This window comes from Hylobates moloch, unplaced genomic scaffold (genome assembly GCF_009828535.3).
Source record: "Hylobates moloch isolate HMO894 unplaced genomic scaffold, HMol_V3 SCAFFOLD_2, whole genome shotgun sequence".
NCBI classification, from domain to species: Eukaryota; Metazoa; Chordata; class Mammalia; order Primates; family Hylobatidae; genus Hylobates; species Hylobates moloch.
Window position 1 is genome coordinate 17,690,207 of NW_026652277.1, and position 15,964 is coordinate 17,706,170.

General features: G+C 39.2%; 1 protein-coding gene and 1 long non-coding RNA gene across 5 annotated transcripts in view; one reads left to right on the top strand and one right to left on the bottom strand.

Moving 5' to 3' along the window:
- SLC39A12 (solute carrier family 39 member 12) overlaps positions 1-15,964 on the top strand; it is an 88,257-nt gene that overhangs the window by 53,501 nt on the left and 18,792 nt on the right. For all 4 annotated transcript variants that reach the window (XM_032165501.2, XM_032165585.2, XM_032165673.2 and 1 more), the window contains one exon: positions 2,329-2,516. In XM_032165501.2, the coding sequence (XP_032021392.1) occupies positions 2,329-2,516 (188 nt within the window). The remainder of the gene's footprint in view (positions 1-2,328; positions 2,517-15,964) is intronic.
- LOC116475948 (uncharacterized) lies at positions 2,426-4,884 on the bottom strand. Its single transcript, XR_009210293.1, has 3 exons — positions 4,815-4,884; positions 3,433-3,531; positions 2,426-2,554 (listed from the first exon to the last, which is right to left on the bottom strand). It is a non-coding gene; the product is annotated as an uncharacterized LOC116475948 (long non-coding RNA).

The window sequence follows — 15,964 nt, forward strand, 5'->3', positions numbered from 1 at the left end:
TAAGTTCAACAATGGAATTACTGTTTCTGGCCTGTTGAGAAAGAAAGAACATCTTTCCAGCTATGGTTTACTGGGATTCTTTTTCTAACCTATGATTTAAAGATGAATACTTTCCTTTTATAATTTATTTAAACCATAAGAAGAGGAGGACTAGAAAAATAACTGCTGTACCTTGGAATAAAACCCAGTTAAACTCCTTTATGATGTTTCCCAGGGCCAGAAATGACTCTATTTGGATTCCAGAGAATTCCATATGGGAGAGAGTCATTCAGAGAAATATTTTAAAGAATTTTGACAAGGACTTTAAAATCTGCATATTAAATGTGAGAAAAATATTAGGAGGGGAACTTTATCCATCATGTCAGCAAATGGGCCAGTAAGATAAAATAACATTTAGATTAAAACCGGCTGGGCACGGTGGCTCACACCTGTAATCCCAGCACTTTGGGAGGCCGAGGCAGGTGGATCACCTGAGGACAGGAGTTCAAGACCAGCCTGACCAACAGGGTAAAACCCCGTCTCTACTAAAAACAAAAACTTAGACAGGTGTGGTGGCCCAGGCCTGTAACCCCAGCTACTTGGGAGGCTGAGGTGGGAGAATCACTTGAACCCATGAGGTGGAGGTTGCAGTGAGCTGAGATTGCACCATTGCAGTCCAGCCTGGGCAACAGTGTGAGACTCCATGTCAAAAACAAAAACAAAAGACCAAACCATGAGTTCATCAACCTGACTTATACAAAATGTTTAAAGCCAAGCCTAGCATTGAAATGACAGGTGTGTGGTGGCAGATGCTCATAAATCTCTTTTTCTGGATAATCTTAGTTGCCCTGTAACTTTTTTTCTTTTAATTTTTGTGGGTACATAGTGGTTGTATGTATTAATGGAGTACATGAGATGTTTTGATACAGGTATGTAATGCGTAAGAATCATATCATGCAAAATTGGGTATCCATCCCCTCAAGCATTTATTGTTTGTGTTACAAACTATCCAATTATACTCTTTTAGTTATTTTTAAATGTACAAATTAAATTACTATGACTGTAGTCACCCTGTTGTGCTATCAAATACTAGGTCTTATTCATTCTTTCTATTTTTTTTTTTTGCAGTGATTAACCATCTTTACCTCACCTGTACCTTCCCCTACCACCCCACTACCCTTACCAGCCTCTGGTAGCCTTCTTCTATTCTCTAACTCCATGAATTCAATTGTTTTGATTTTTAGATCCCACAAATAAGTGAGAACAATATAGCCCTGTTCTTTGCCTCCCAGGACGCAAGATGGGTTAGAACAGACGTTTCTGAAACAGACCCAGAAATAGTAGAGGCTGGTCTGGCACAGGCTCCCAAGGGAGAGCGCTCTTCACGGTCTCTCTGCTTCCACTTTTGCACCTACATTGCCCCTAGGAAACTCTTGTCCTCTTGTGCTTGCAGTCCGTTGCTCAAAGTCCTGACGCTGACTCATTACTGACCTATCCTTGGAGCAGTTTATCCAAGGTCCTTCCTGGGCGCATTAAAATGCACCTGGTCTGGAAGCCATCCCCTATCTATGGTCCTGAGTTTTGCTACTATAACAGTGATGTAGCCCCCAGTCCTCAACCCAAAACCACAGGGCAGTGTGACAGTCTGCAGCAGGCCAGCAGAGATGTTTCAAGCCCTGTTCATGGGAACAATTATGCAATGGAACTAGAAAACTGGGTCCCCAAGCTGTCTATTGAATTTTAGTCTCGATCCCCCAAACTAAGAAGTAGATGTTCTCAGATTTACTAACAGGTCAATCTTCTCTTGGAGGGAAGGCATGGAGAGAATGAGATCATTTTCCTATAATCATTTTCTAAAGGGAAAAATTTGTTTCCTAACCAACTTTTGCAATGCTTTAAAAATCTCATATTAAGTAGTTTTCTCTCCCCACAGCAGTTTCTGCATAAGTAAATAATAAAAGCCCATAGAGTGTCATGATTTCACCTGGCAAATTTCCAGGCCCAAAGATTTAGAAACGCTGGGACAGTGAGTGACTATTTTGCATTTATCTAAGTTGGAAATGTCACAAGATATCAAGAACTCAAGAATATGTCACTGATCTCTCTGTAGTTACAGTCTTTAGGAGCAGCCAAAGGAATGGAACTCTTGAAATGCAGCTTCCTAATAGTAAGATGAATGGGCTATGAATTCTAGAGAAATATCGGAAAGCATTTTATTTACTAATCACTCAACTCTACCTATAAAATTGGTTCCAGTGCTGACGTTCGAAATAGCTAATAGCGCGTTACTTTAGCGAAGGCATCTTCCATTAAATGGTAATTATGTTTCCCTTTCCTCTTAAACTTCAGGAGACTTTGCTGTGCTCTTAAGCTCTGGACTTTCTATGAAGACTGCCATCCTGATGAATTTTATAAGCTCCCTAACTGCCTTCATAGGATTATACATTGGCCTTTCCGTGTCAGCTGATCCATGTGTTCAAGACTGGATCTTCACAGTCACTGCTGGGATGTTCTTATATTTATCCTTGGTTGAAATGGTAAGCTTGGTGGCTTTTCTATTTGGTTTTTCTAAACACTGAAAATGTAAAACAGAGAAAAAAAACAGTAAAAATGGAAGGATAAATGAGTAGAAGAGAAGAATTCATAAAACAATATAAACCATTAAGGAAATATTCTTTGTACTCCAAGAAAGTGCATTCTAGTCAGAAAGAACGTAATTTGAGGTACAGAAAATACTGACAATTTCTGTAGCATTAAAGTGACAGGTGTGTGATAGCAGTTGCATGTAAGACTTTTTTCTTTTAGTGAATTTGAGTGGAAAGAATGAAATGTTCATAATCTTCAAAAAGTAATCATCAGGTCATTCGATTCCAGCTTTGTATCTATATATGATGCCTGTATTTCCAGTTGAAAAATGAAAAGTTCTGTCAATCAGCCAGCTATTTTATTTATACAATGGAAAATAATTCAACTGAATTTGTCATTGAATTAAATCACTGTTTGACTTAACTAACCAAACGTATTTTTAAAATAATGATTACATCTTTGAAGTTTTAATGGCCAAAGGACCATTGCGCTGATGAAATGAGAAAGAAAGAAGATTTTTATAGTATTTGGTCTCTAAAATTGCAATGTATGTTTCCTATAGAGGTCCTTGCTGACCCTAATGATAACTCAGTCATTAGTTTTCTTCCTGTATAACATGATGAGGGAATTGAACCTGGGAAATTTCACGTTGTCTTGCTTCTTAAATTCTGGTCTCCATAAGATAAAAGTCTTTTTGAAGGTCACTCTCTATTGGGCTTATTTACAACTTTAAAAATATCTTAAGGTAAAATCATATTGATTATCCCTTCTCATGGGTTGGAATATGGTGAATAAAAATAAAATAAATTAACAAAAGAAGTACTTAAGGCTGAAATCAGGCTGAGTACAAGTCAGATATGTTATTACCTGTGTCCTGGAGAAGAAAAAGTAAATTAACCTTGAAGGTAATATGTGGAACAGATTCATTGAGATTGACTACTAATGAAGCAGAATCCAAAGATTATCCTGGAAGTAAAAGAAATACTTCATAAGGAAAAAAAATATAGGAGGCAGAAACCTGTGCTAATACAACGAGAATTGCAGTGCGTTGTTGAAGTTAAGTCTTAATAAGGGGATTCTCAAAGTAAATCCTGCCATTTTTAAACCCCACTCTAAGGCTCCTGAGTTTCCCATTGTTTTTCTTAATTCTTATGAGATGCATGCAGATGAGGTAAACACCAAATGTCCTTCCATATTTAGAAATGTTCTTATATATTACTTGTGATGCTCTGAGAACATTCTAATTTTGATAGTAAAGTGAAAGTGGAGCAAATTTTGACCCAGCAATCCCATTACTGCATATATATTCAAAGGAATATAAATCATTCTATTATAAAGATACATGCAGCACTATACACAATAGCAAAGACATGGAATCAACCCAAGTGTCTATCAATGATAGACTGGTTAAAGAAAATGTGATACATATGCGCCATGGAATAATATGCAGCCATAGGAAGGAATGGGATCGTGTCCTTTGCAGGGACATAGATGAGGCTGGAAGCCATTATCTCCAGCAAACTAATGCAGGAACAGAAAACCAAACACTGGCCGGGTGCGGTGACTCACCCCTGTAATCCGAGCACTTTGGGAGGCCGAGGCGGGTGGATCACAGGGTCAGGAGATCGAGACCATCCTGGCTAACACGGTGAAACCCTGTCTCTAAAAATACAAAAAATTAGCCGGGCGTGGTGGCGGGCACCTGTAGTCCCAGCTACTTGGGAGGCTGAGGCAGGAGAATGGTGTGAACTCGGGAGGTGGAGCTTGCAGTGAGCTGAGATTGTGCCACTGCCCTCCAGCCTGGGTGACAGAGCGAGACTCCGTCTCAAAAAAAAAACAAAAAACAAAAAACAAAAAAACAAAACCAAACACTGCGTGTTCTCACTTACAAGTGGGAGCTGAGCAATAAGAACACATGGACACAGGGACGGGAACAACACCCACTGGGGCCTGTCGGGGGAGGGTGGGGTGGGGAGAGCATTAGGGTAAAGAACTAATGCATGCTGGGATTGATACCTTGGTGATGGGTTGACAGGTGCAGCACACCACCATGGCACATGCTTACCTGTATAACAAACCTGCATATGTACCCTGGAACTTAAAAAAATAAAATAAAGCGGAGCAAATTTTACCCCTTTTTCTGAACCTATCCCCCAACCTGAGGTCAATGTTGTGGAATCTTGTGATTCTTTCAACTTGAGAAATCTGTATTTACAACTTTGTTGTGACTTTGAAACCACGTCACTCACCATTTAATGAAGTGAGCTATCCTTTGTTTAAACTAAACAGTCTTGAAGGTAATGTGTGGAGCACATCAGTCCTCACATTCACTCTTGAGCTTCCTAATTTTCAACTTTCGATTTCTAATTTCTCTTTATGGGTCAGTTCAGGGCAATTGCTGGATTCTTTTGAAGTTTACTCTGTTTTTCACACAGACTGGTTCTCTCTTCAAGTAGGATGAATGTCAGTGTCTGTAGTCAATTTGTTTTCTTTGCTTTTGTCTACTCTCCCAGAATTGACCTGGGAAGGTTATCAAGAGCCATTTGTCATGCAGAACCCTAAGCTAAATATGTCATTTTCCTTTCAATGTTCCTGCTCCTTTTCTTGTAAGGGTAAGCAATTGCTTATAAGAAAGCAATGTGACTGATAGCCTGTGAGATTCCAGCTGGCATAAATCTTGACCCTATTGCAAGTGACTATTAGCCGAGGAAGGACCAGCATCCTGGCAGAAAGACAGGAAAAAAAATACTTGTGAGTTTCCCGGGGCTACTCTCTATCATCCAGGTCCCTTGCTCTCACGGCCTTCTGAGCAACTTCTAAACAAACGCAGCTCTTTCACATAGCAATAAGTTTAACTGTTGCTGTTCTCTGGGGCCATGCCAAAGAAAATAGTCGGTCATTTAAAGGGAAGAAAACAAGGTTGCAAAGACTCTGTGAAACAGTAAAGAGAATAAATGCATCAACTAAAGGGTAAAGGGGACCACTAGATAGAATATACTAGTTAATTGCTAAATCCTGGATATTGACCAGGTACCTTCTGAACAAGGTTAATGTGAAAAGACTAGCTAGATCTTTGTTTGTTTGTTTTAAAGAAGTTGGGTGTGTTATTTCAAACTCCCTAAAGAACAAGAACTAGAGACATAAATGAGGCCATTAGCAATGAGGTCAGCAAAGAAGAAAGTCCTCTCCGGGGAAAAGTGCCAAACTTAATTCTCCAAAGTAGAATTGGCTTATTCAAGTATACTAACTCCAAATTGCACTGAAGCATGTCTAAAGGAAGTTAAGAATGAATGCCGCTCTGGGTGGCCAGAGGAAATTAATGCTCTGTTATGAAGATCAGTATCCTAGACTGGGTTTCCTTCAAAGCAGCTGGGAAGACAAAGGACAGGGTGAAAGCAAGTCATTTGGGAGGTGATCTCAGGGAGCAGAAGTGAAGGGCCGGCAAACTGAAACAGAGAAGGAAGAAAGTCAATACCATCTGTGTTTTTACTGAGTTGACCAGGACTATGGGAACACCATAACACAGGACCTTCTGATGAGGCTCAAGAAATATGCCGCAGGATAGTTTACCTGGGAAAGGAAGAGGCTTTATCTACAAGCTCTTGTCCCTGTGTTCAACACTGGCCCTGCCAGCATTATCTCCCCATCTCCATTTCCAGGTTATACACACTTGAGTACTGAGAGCATTCCCATAAAGGGGCTCAAGCCATCCCATCAAAGAAGCCCAGGGCAGGAGAAAGAGGAATGTAGTGTGGACCAGAAGCAAGACTCTGCAAAACCAATCAACACCTCCTTGGAATGGGTCTCTGCAGCAGTGACTGGGGTCAGAGATGGGGCTGAGTGCATCTGAAATAGCACACGTGTGATGTCCATTAACGGTTGGCTCCTTGCGCTCCTCAAATGCCCTCCTTTCCTCTTAACAGCCATCTCTCCCCAGGTCCCTTCGTGGTGGTAGCCAGCCAAAATACCACAAAGACTTAATACAAAATAATAAGTGGAAGAAGCTCCAAACCCTGCTGACCCCGAGGCCATAGTTGATATTCTTCATCTCTGCTCTCCAGCATCCAATCCTGATCCTCCTCAGCTCCAATCAGCACTTGGGTTGATCTACATCAACCCAACCCTGGGAGGGGCAACTTAGGTCTTCAGTGAAGGGTCTGAATGTTCACTGCTTTGTCCTTGTTAGGCTGTGTATCCTCTAGTTGCCTGGTGACCATTGTTACCAGGCATCAAGAAGCACCAAGAGATGCTCCAAGAAATCTGAATTTGTAGCTGTGTTCCTTCTCTCCTCACCACGCAGCAGCACCCCTAACTCCTCATGGTGATTGTTACAGGAAAGGAGTCCTAATCCAGACCCCAAGAGAGGGTTCTTGGATCTTGTGAAAGAAAGAATTCAGGGAGAGTCCACAGTGCAAAGAAAAAGCAAGTTTATTAAGAAAGTAAAGGAATAAAAGAATGGCTACTCCGTAGACAGAGCAGCCCCATTGCTGCTGGTTGCCCATTTTCATGGTTATTTCTTGATGATATGCTAAACAAGGGTTGGATTATTCATGCCTCCCCTTTTTAGACCATATGGGATAATGTCCTGTCATTGCCATGGCATTTGTAAACTGTCATGGCACTGGTGGGAGTGTAGCAGTGAGGATGACCAGAGGTCACTCTCATCGCCGTTTTGGTTTTGGTAGGATTTTGCTGGCTTCCTTACTGCAACCTGTTTTGTCAGCAAGGTCTTTATGACCTGTATCTTTTACTGACCTCCTATCTCACCCTGTGATGTAGAATGCCTTAACTGTCTGGGAATGCAGCCCAGTAGGCCTCAGCCTCATTTCACCCAGCTCCTATTCTAGATGGATTACTCTTGTTCACATGCCTCTGACATAATCACCAACAATTACTCTTACTATTATAGTAACTTTCCTCACTCTTGGTTGATCCACTAATACAGGGAGCCCCAAATGAGCAGGTGGTACTGATAGTTTCAAGTTGACTGGAAACTTTATTGCAGGAGTTCTCAACCCCTGGTCCTGTTAGGAACGAGGCCACACAGTACGAGGTGAGCGACAGGTGAGCCAGCGAAGCTTCATCTGTACTTACAGCCGCTCTGCATTGCTCACGTGAGCTCCGCCTCCTGTCAGATCAGCGGGGGCATTAGATTCTCACAGGAGCGTGAACCTTATTGTGAACTGCGCATGTGAGGGATCTAGGTTGCACACTCCTTATGAGAATCTAATGCCTGATGATTGGTCACTATCTCCCATCACCTCCAGATGGGGCCAACTAGTTGCAGGAAAACAAGCTTAGGGCCCCCCCACTGATTCTATATTTTGGTGAGTTGCATAATTATTTCACTATATATTACAATGTAATACTAATAGAAATAAAGTACACAACCAATGTAATGTGCTTGAATCATCCTGAAACTGTCTCCCTCACCTCCGACCCTCGGTTCACCGAAAAATTGTCTTCATGAAACCAGTCTCTGGTGCCAAAAAGGTTGTGGACCACTGCTTTCTTGTATTCCCTGGTGCATTCTCCCCAGGAACAGGGACCTGTGTCTGACAGTACCTAGGTTTACAGGAACAGGGAGCATAAATACCCCAAGTGAAAAAACTAGCAATACCTATCTATCAACTGCTTTATACTTTTGTACTGTTTCTGCCCTAATCTCCATTATTTCCTTCCTTCTTACTTTGCATTTAATTTTCTCTTTACTTTCTTGCAGCTATGTAAGAGCATCTCATTTTGTCTGAGAGCTGAATGTCCCTTCTAAGAAAATTCTCAGAATTGGAAATCTAGAGGATTTCTTAAATCCAGCTTCTCTAAAGTTTATAAAAATTGCTCAAATAGAAAAAAAAAGCCCTCAAAGTATTGTTTTCTTCCAGCTTTTGGATAAGAGAGACTTTATTTTTAACTAATATAATTTGTTATTTAAAGCATAAATTAATTAATTAAAAAAACGTAAATGGGTTATGCCAAGGGAAGGTTTATTTTGGATCTGAAGCAAAGTTTCAAACCTTTAGGCATTTTTCCTAGGGTTTTTAGATCCTGCCAAAATGGTGTTTCCATAGCAACAGGACTATAGAAACCTCAAGGGGCTATCACTGTAGATGTAACTAGAGATGTCCCTGCAATGGGGGGAACTGGACAACTGCCCAGGAATTTAGTACATTAATAGAACCCAAGCTGATGGAGGAACTATAACTTAGGGAGGGAGCTAATGGAGAAGGAACTACCTGTCCATTTCATGCCAAAACAAAATAAAACATAGCCCAGGTGCCGCCTCCAGCTGTATCCAAGGCAAATGAATTGGAATAGGGGAAATATCCAATTTCAAACCCTCTTCCCCCATCAACCTCCCTCACCATATAGGGTTCTAGATCTCTTCCCCTACCCTCACGTTTTTTGGATGCTCTTTAAAAACTTCATTTCCTTTCCAACACTATCCCCTATGTTTCTTCAACCTTATTTTACTTATCTAATAACTTTGCAGGCAGGGGATTGGGGGGAGCAGGAACCTCAAGAATAAAAAGCAGTCACTCAGAGCAGTTTACTTACCTTCCCTCTTGTGGGAAGTGTCTCCCAGAGGTAATATCACAGCCAGACCTTTGCCTGGAGCACTTTCAATTTCCAGGTAATTTTCCTTATGTGAAAGGCAGGATAAAAGGTATTTTGAATATGAATTTAAGATCTTCTACCTTTAAAACACATCCAAAAATGCAAAAGTCAAACCTGAGTATTAAATCTGGTCAATAAATAGGATTATCAATATAGTTCATTCTCTCTACACTTATTGTAGTTCAGTAAATGTAGCACCTTCAAGAACATGAATTGGGGAAATACAAAAAAACATTAATTGAGTGACAAACATCCACCTTTCTAGCCAGGCTTTTCCTGTCTTCATCATATAACTATAAAATTAAACTGAACTAGAATCCTAGACTTTTAGAATATTGATCCCATTCTCTCCTCCCCATTTTTCTTTCTTTTTCTTGTGATGTATTGAGTTTGAATGAGTCTTTCTTTATCAGAGAAATCTAGACTCCAGGGCAATTCAGTCAAAGATCTACAATCACCAAGTCGGGTCTGGTAAATGAATCCTTTCTCTCTCCAGAGGGTGAGTAAGTCCTTCCTTTCTTTGAAGTTTGCCAACACCTAAGTGTAATTCTGTTAAGCATCCACCCACAGGAAGATATTTCGTTTGAAAAAGACATGTGAAGGAACCTTGATATACGTATTTGTTTTCAACAAATATTGTAGTTAAAATCAATGAGTTCCGTTGGCATCATTTTAAATATCCTTTGGCTGAGAAAGAAATAGCAAGCATTCAAAACTCATTTCAGGCAGCAAAATTAATGTAATTTAACGTTCACAATTATTTCTTAACAAAAGCAAGAAGATTGAATCGTTCTTACCAACAATTTTGAAAGACTTCTATTCTCTTTCTGTAAAAATCAGTCAAACCCCACACTTAGAAATTTTCTGCTGAGAAAATGAGTAATTAAGTCAACTTTGGTGAAGGCTGAATTCTCTCTATAATTAAAAGAAATTGACCATCAGAAACGCTGGCATTTTTCTACTCCTCATTCCTCTTTTCTTCTAACTAATTTCTCAAATCTTACACACACATACACACAGATCTTCCAAAGCAGTTATTTTAAAAATGCAGTTGGCCCCAGAACAACGTAGGTTTGAACTGCATGGGTTCACTTATACTCAGATTTTCTTCCACGTCTGCCACCCCTGAGACGGCAAGACCAACCCTTCCTCCTCCTCCTCCTCCATCCCCTCAATGTGAAGATGAGGATGAAGACCTATATGATTGTCCACTTCTACTTAACTAATAGTAAATGTATTTTCTCCTCTTCATGATTTTCTTTTCATTTCATTTCGTTTCTCTTTTCTTCTCTCTTTTCTTTTTTTCTTTTCTTTCCCAAAACAAAATAATACAAAGCCCAGGTGCCCCCTCCAGGTATTTCCTTTCTTCCTTCCTTTCTTTTTTTTGAGACAGACTCTCACTGTCTCTCAGGCTGGAGTGCAGTGGCGCGATCTTGACTTACTGCAGCCTCTGCCTCCCAGGTTCAAGCAATTATCCTGCCTCAGCCTCCGGAGTAGCTGGAATTGTAAGCGTGTGCACCCATGCCCACTAATTTTTATGCTTTTAGTAGAGACGGGGTTTCACCATGTTGGCCAGGCTGGTCTGGAACTCCTGGCCTCAAGTGATCCACCTGCCTCAGCCTCCCAAAATGCTGGGATTACAGGCGTGAACCACTGCACTCATCCCCCTTATGATTTTCTTAATAACATTTTGTTTTCTCTAGCTTACTGTATTGTAAGAATACTGTATATAATACACAGAGCATATAAAATATGTGTTAATTGTGTTATTGGTTAGGCTTCTGGTCAACAGTAGGCTATAAGTAGTTAAGTTTTGGGACAGTCAAAAGTTATACATGAATTTTCAACTGTGCGGTAATCACCATCCTAACTCCCACATTGTTCAACTGAACTAAAGCTGGCTGACGTCTGTCTTTGCTGAGCTTTACGACTAAGAATGTGTCTAACTGAATCACTTCCCCTAAGGAAAAAAAAGGAGAAGAGAATTGTTAAATACAAGTTTAAAGCAGGTAACATCTTTGTCTCTCTTAATTGTGTGTGACAGTGGTGTGCTCTTTATCTTATAACTCACAGTTTTCAAAAAAAATTTAATTTATCTTCTGCTGCAAACTGCTTCATGAATTGCCTTGAGAAGCACCGGGAAGTGATAGACATATAAGATTCTGCATTTGAATTATTCAGCAAATAAAATTTTTAAAGCTGAAGATTTTAAAAAAACCTTGAGAAAAGCCTCCAGGTTGGCTATCCCATATAGGTTGAGAGCTGTGGTCTTTGCTTTCTTGCATAATAAGGAAGGTTAAAACAGCTATGTTAAGTTGTTTATTGAACATAAATACTAGTTGAAAAAAACCTAAATTCAAAACAGTGGGAACAAACCTCCCAATGTCAGGAGATTCTTGAGTCAACAGAGTGTTGAGGATTCTATATTACTAATCAAATATGATTCTAAAATAGAATATATTCTAACATCCCTCTTTTGACTGATGTCAAAAGGGACAACCAAAAAGATGAATTCCATGAAAAAAAGGAAAAGCACAAGATAACCATAACCAAACTTTTATTTGAATTCAACTCTCAGAAGATTGTCAAAAGCAATAATTGATATATTTCTAAGCAAACATTCCAGAGAAGATTTTTATTCTCCAGAATGTTGTAGAAAGAGAAATCCTGGAGGGCCTTTTTAAGACTCTGTGGCTGATAAAAGCTCATCTCTGTGCATATGTAACCACCAAGGTCCAGTCAGAGGGTCAGTCAGGTTCATTAAAAGAAAGACACGGCCGGGCGCGGTGGCTCACGCTTGTAATCCCAGCACTTTGGGAGGCCGAGGCGGGTGGATCACGAGGTCAGGAGATTGAGACCACGGTGAAACCCCGTCTCTACTAAAACTACAAAAAAATTAGCCAGGTGTGGTGGCGGGCGCCTGTAGTCCCAGCTACTCGGAGAGGCTGAGGCAGGAGAGTGGCATGAACCCGGGAGGCGGAGGTTGCAGTGAGCCGAGATCGCACCACTGCACTCCAGCCTGGGTGACAGGGTGAGACTACGTCTCAAAAAAAAAAAAGGGCTTCAATCCTGCAAAAATGGATTCGTTTGTGGTTGTTAATGAAGCATGAGGGCATGAGAGCTGAGGTTATGCTCATGGACTTGGAGATCTAAAGAAAACTTAGAATTTCATATTTTTTAGTGGAAAGTAATGACAATGAATCTTTACCAGGCAGCAAGTGACCTCTCTGATTATCACATAGGTTCTTAGATCTAACCTAAATGGTGCTTTATTAAAAATATTGTAATATTATAATTTTTATATTATAATAAGCTAAAAAGCTAAACAACGATATTACAAAAAGTTAAAAAGATAAGTAGTTAACAAGCATATTACAGTACACTAAATATATCACAATAAGCTAAAAAGCTAAACAGTTAAAGCAAACTAAGAATTTTAGAGTTTCAGCTATCACGTTTGGATCTGATCCATTTTAAGTTAATTTTTATATATGGTGTTAGGTAAACATCCAACTTTTATTATTATTATTATTATTAGAGACAGAGTCTTGCTCTGTTGCCCAGGCTGCAGAGCAGTGGCATGATCATAGCTCACTGTCGCCTTGATCTCCTAGGATCAAGTGATTCTCCTACCTCAGCCTCCCAAGTGGCTGGGCCTACAGGCACATGCCACCATGCCCAGCTAATTTTAAAAAATATTTTTTGTACATACAGCATGTCACTATGTTGCCCAGGCTTGTCTGGAACTCTTGGCTTCAAGTGATCCTCTTGCCTTGGCCTCCCAAAGTGTTGAGATTACAGTATGAGCCGCCATGTTCAGCCTGTTCTTTTGAATGTGTATATCCAGTTTCCCCAGCACCATCTGTTGAAAGGACTCTCCTTTGTCCATTGAATGGTTTCGGCATCCTTGTTGAAAATAAATTGATTGCATGTGCAAGACTTTGTTTCTGGGCTCTCTATTCTATTCTCTTTGTCTATATGGCTGTCTGTAGCCAGTACCACACTCATTTGATTATTCTAGTTTTGTAGTAAGTTTTCAAATCAGGAAATCTAAGATCTCCAAATTTATTCTTTTTCAAGATTGTTTTGGCTATTTGAGGATCCTTTGAGATTTCATATGAATTTTAGGGTTAATTTTTCTATTTTTTTAAAAAAGTGATTGAGATTTTGATAGAGATTACCTTTAGTCTGTACTTTAAGTAGTATTGGTATCTTAATAATACTAAATTTTCCAATCCATGAACATGAGATATCTTTCCATTTATTTGTTTTTAATTTCTTTCAGCAATGTTTTATAGTTTTCAGTGTACAAGTCTTTGACTTTCTTGGTTAATTTTATTTCTAGGTATTTTCTTCTTTTTGATGGTATTGTAAATACATTTGTTTTCGTTTCTTTTTTGGATTGTTCCTTATCTATATTTATAAATGCAACTAATTTTGTGTGTTTATTTTGTCTTTCAACTTTGCTAAATTTATATATTTGGATTTTGTTTTAACATCTTGGGAGTGAAAAAATATATACCTACTGCTTAACAAATTATTATTTAACAGAAAGATGTGTTCTACAAGAAGTATTTTTAAAAATATAATGCTATAATGCATAAAAATTTGTACATTAAAGGCAAATTTACAAGTCAAAAAGATTCTACAACAATCACATAAGCCCTTTCTTCTTGTTTTGCTTTTGAAACCCACTGGAAACAGAAATCAAAATTTAGCTCATTCAGTGTCTGTTTTTCCCTTCTTCAATTTTAAGTTGTATGAATACAGAAATATGCATTTATGACAATAAATAAAGGAAATCTCTATTGTCTTTCAATGCTAGAAGGGATCATGTCTTTTTAAGTCCTTGTGCTGTATGACAAAATTAATCCTTGCATGAATTTTTTTCTTGTTCACTAGAGCAACTTTTCTGGTATTTCCTTAAAGTTTGTGATAGTGAATGCCAGGTACAAACTGCCTTGCTTGTTAGGACTAATATAGATTTAGAAATCTGATGCGTCTACAGTTTGAGTGTCATAATGATCACAGCTGTGAAGAGACAGCCTATGTATGGTTTCATGTTTCTAACTATCTGGAAGAAAAGTAAAAAAGTAGTGTGATTGACTTCATGGTGAAGCGCTACAACAACTAGGAAGATGGCTAGATGATGTATGGGAGAAGAAAGACGAACTAAGCCAGTTCACGCACTTTTTGGATTTATAAAGGCCAAACGGTCTTCCTGATTTACCAATTTTTCAACAAGTTGTGATCTCATAGATGAATTTTTCAGTAAATTTTCTTGGAGACACTGCATGGATAAAGGATTATACAGATTATTAGGTTGGGCAAAAACTGTATAAACTTTTGGGTGCCACTAAGAACCATATTAAATCTATCTACCTATGTATATGTTTAATGGAAAGACTATTACATGTCTCTTTGTAATCGTTTTTTAGTTGAAGTGTTATCAATAATCATCAAAAGACTCCAAAAAATTGAGATAAAAAATCAGCTGAATGCCTTATTAACATTGTTCTCAATATGTGAATGAGTGAATACTCAAAAGATTTTTTTTCATTTTTTCTCTGTGTTTGATATTAGGGAGATGTTCCAGTGACTCTTCATAATAGTGATCACATTTGGGAAAAAAATCTAGGTACATTGGTGGTATAATATTGCGGAAAGTGCTTGGACTAAATCTTGTCCTGAGTATCAATAAAAGACTGTGAAAAGGCACAGTCTAGTTGGGCCCTAGACATCAAACACTCCAGTAACTCGAAATATGCTTTAGTTTTTCCTTCTTTTTTATTTTTACAAAATTTTTAGAGTAACAGAACTATGTGGGTGGGACATAAAAAGTACAGAATGAACCATAATCATGATGATTCTTCTCAAAGTGGATGTGTAACTCTTGTAAAGAGTGCTTCTAAAGATAAATAATCAACTTTTTTGTTTCACCTGCACTATCCAAATGGTGGCCAGTAGTTACATGTGGCTATTGTGCCTTGAATGAGGCTAGTGTGACTGAAAAATGGATTTTTTTTAGTTAAATTTTATTTTTAGGACAGTTTTGGGTTCACAGCAAAACTGATCAGAAAGTACAGAGTTCCCATAAGTCCCCTGTCTCCACACATGCACAACCACGCCACTATTGACATCCTACAACACAATGATACATCTGTTACAATTCACAAACATACCTTAACACATTATCACTCAAAGTCCACAGTTTACGTTAGATTTCACTCCTGGTTTTATACATTCTATGGGTTTTGACAAATGGACAATGACACATACTCAGCATTGTATCATATGGAATAGTTGCACTGCCTAAATGTCCCCTGTGTTCTGCCTATTTATTTATTCTTCTTTCCCCCAAATCTGTGTCAACCACTACTGTTTTTACTGTCTTCATGGTTTTGCCTTTTTCAGAATATATTTGTGATGACACAGTATGCTGCCTTTTCAGATTAGCATCTTTCATTTCATAATACAAATCTGAGTTTCCTCTGTCTTTTTTTTTTTTTTTTTTTTGAGACGGAGTCTCACTCTGTCACCCAGGCTGGAGTGCAGTGACGCGATCTCGGCTCACTGCAAGCTCCGCCTCCCGGGTTCACGCCATTCTCCTGCCTCAGCCTCTCCGAGTAGCTGGGACTACAGGCGCCCGCCACCACGCCCGGCTAATTTTTTTTTGTATTTTTAGTAGAGACGGGGTTTCACTGTGGTCTCGATCTCCTGACCTCGTGATCCGCCCGCCTCGGCCTCCCAAAGTGCTGGGATTACAAGTCCTCTGTCTTTTTAC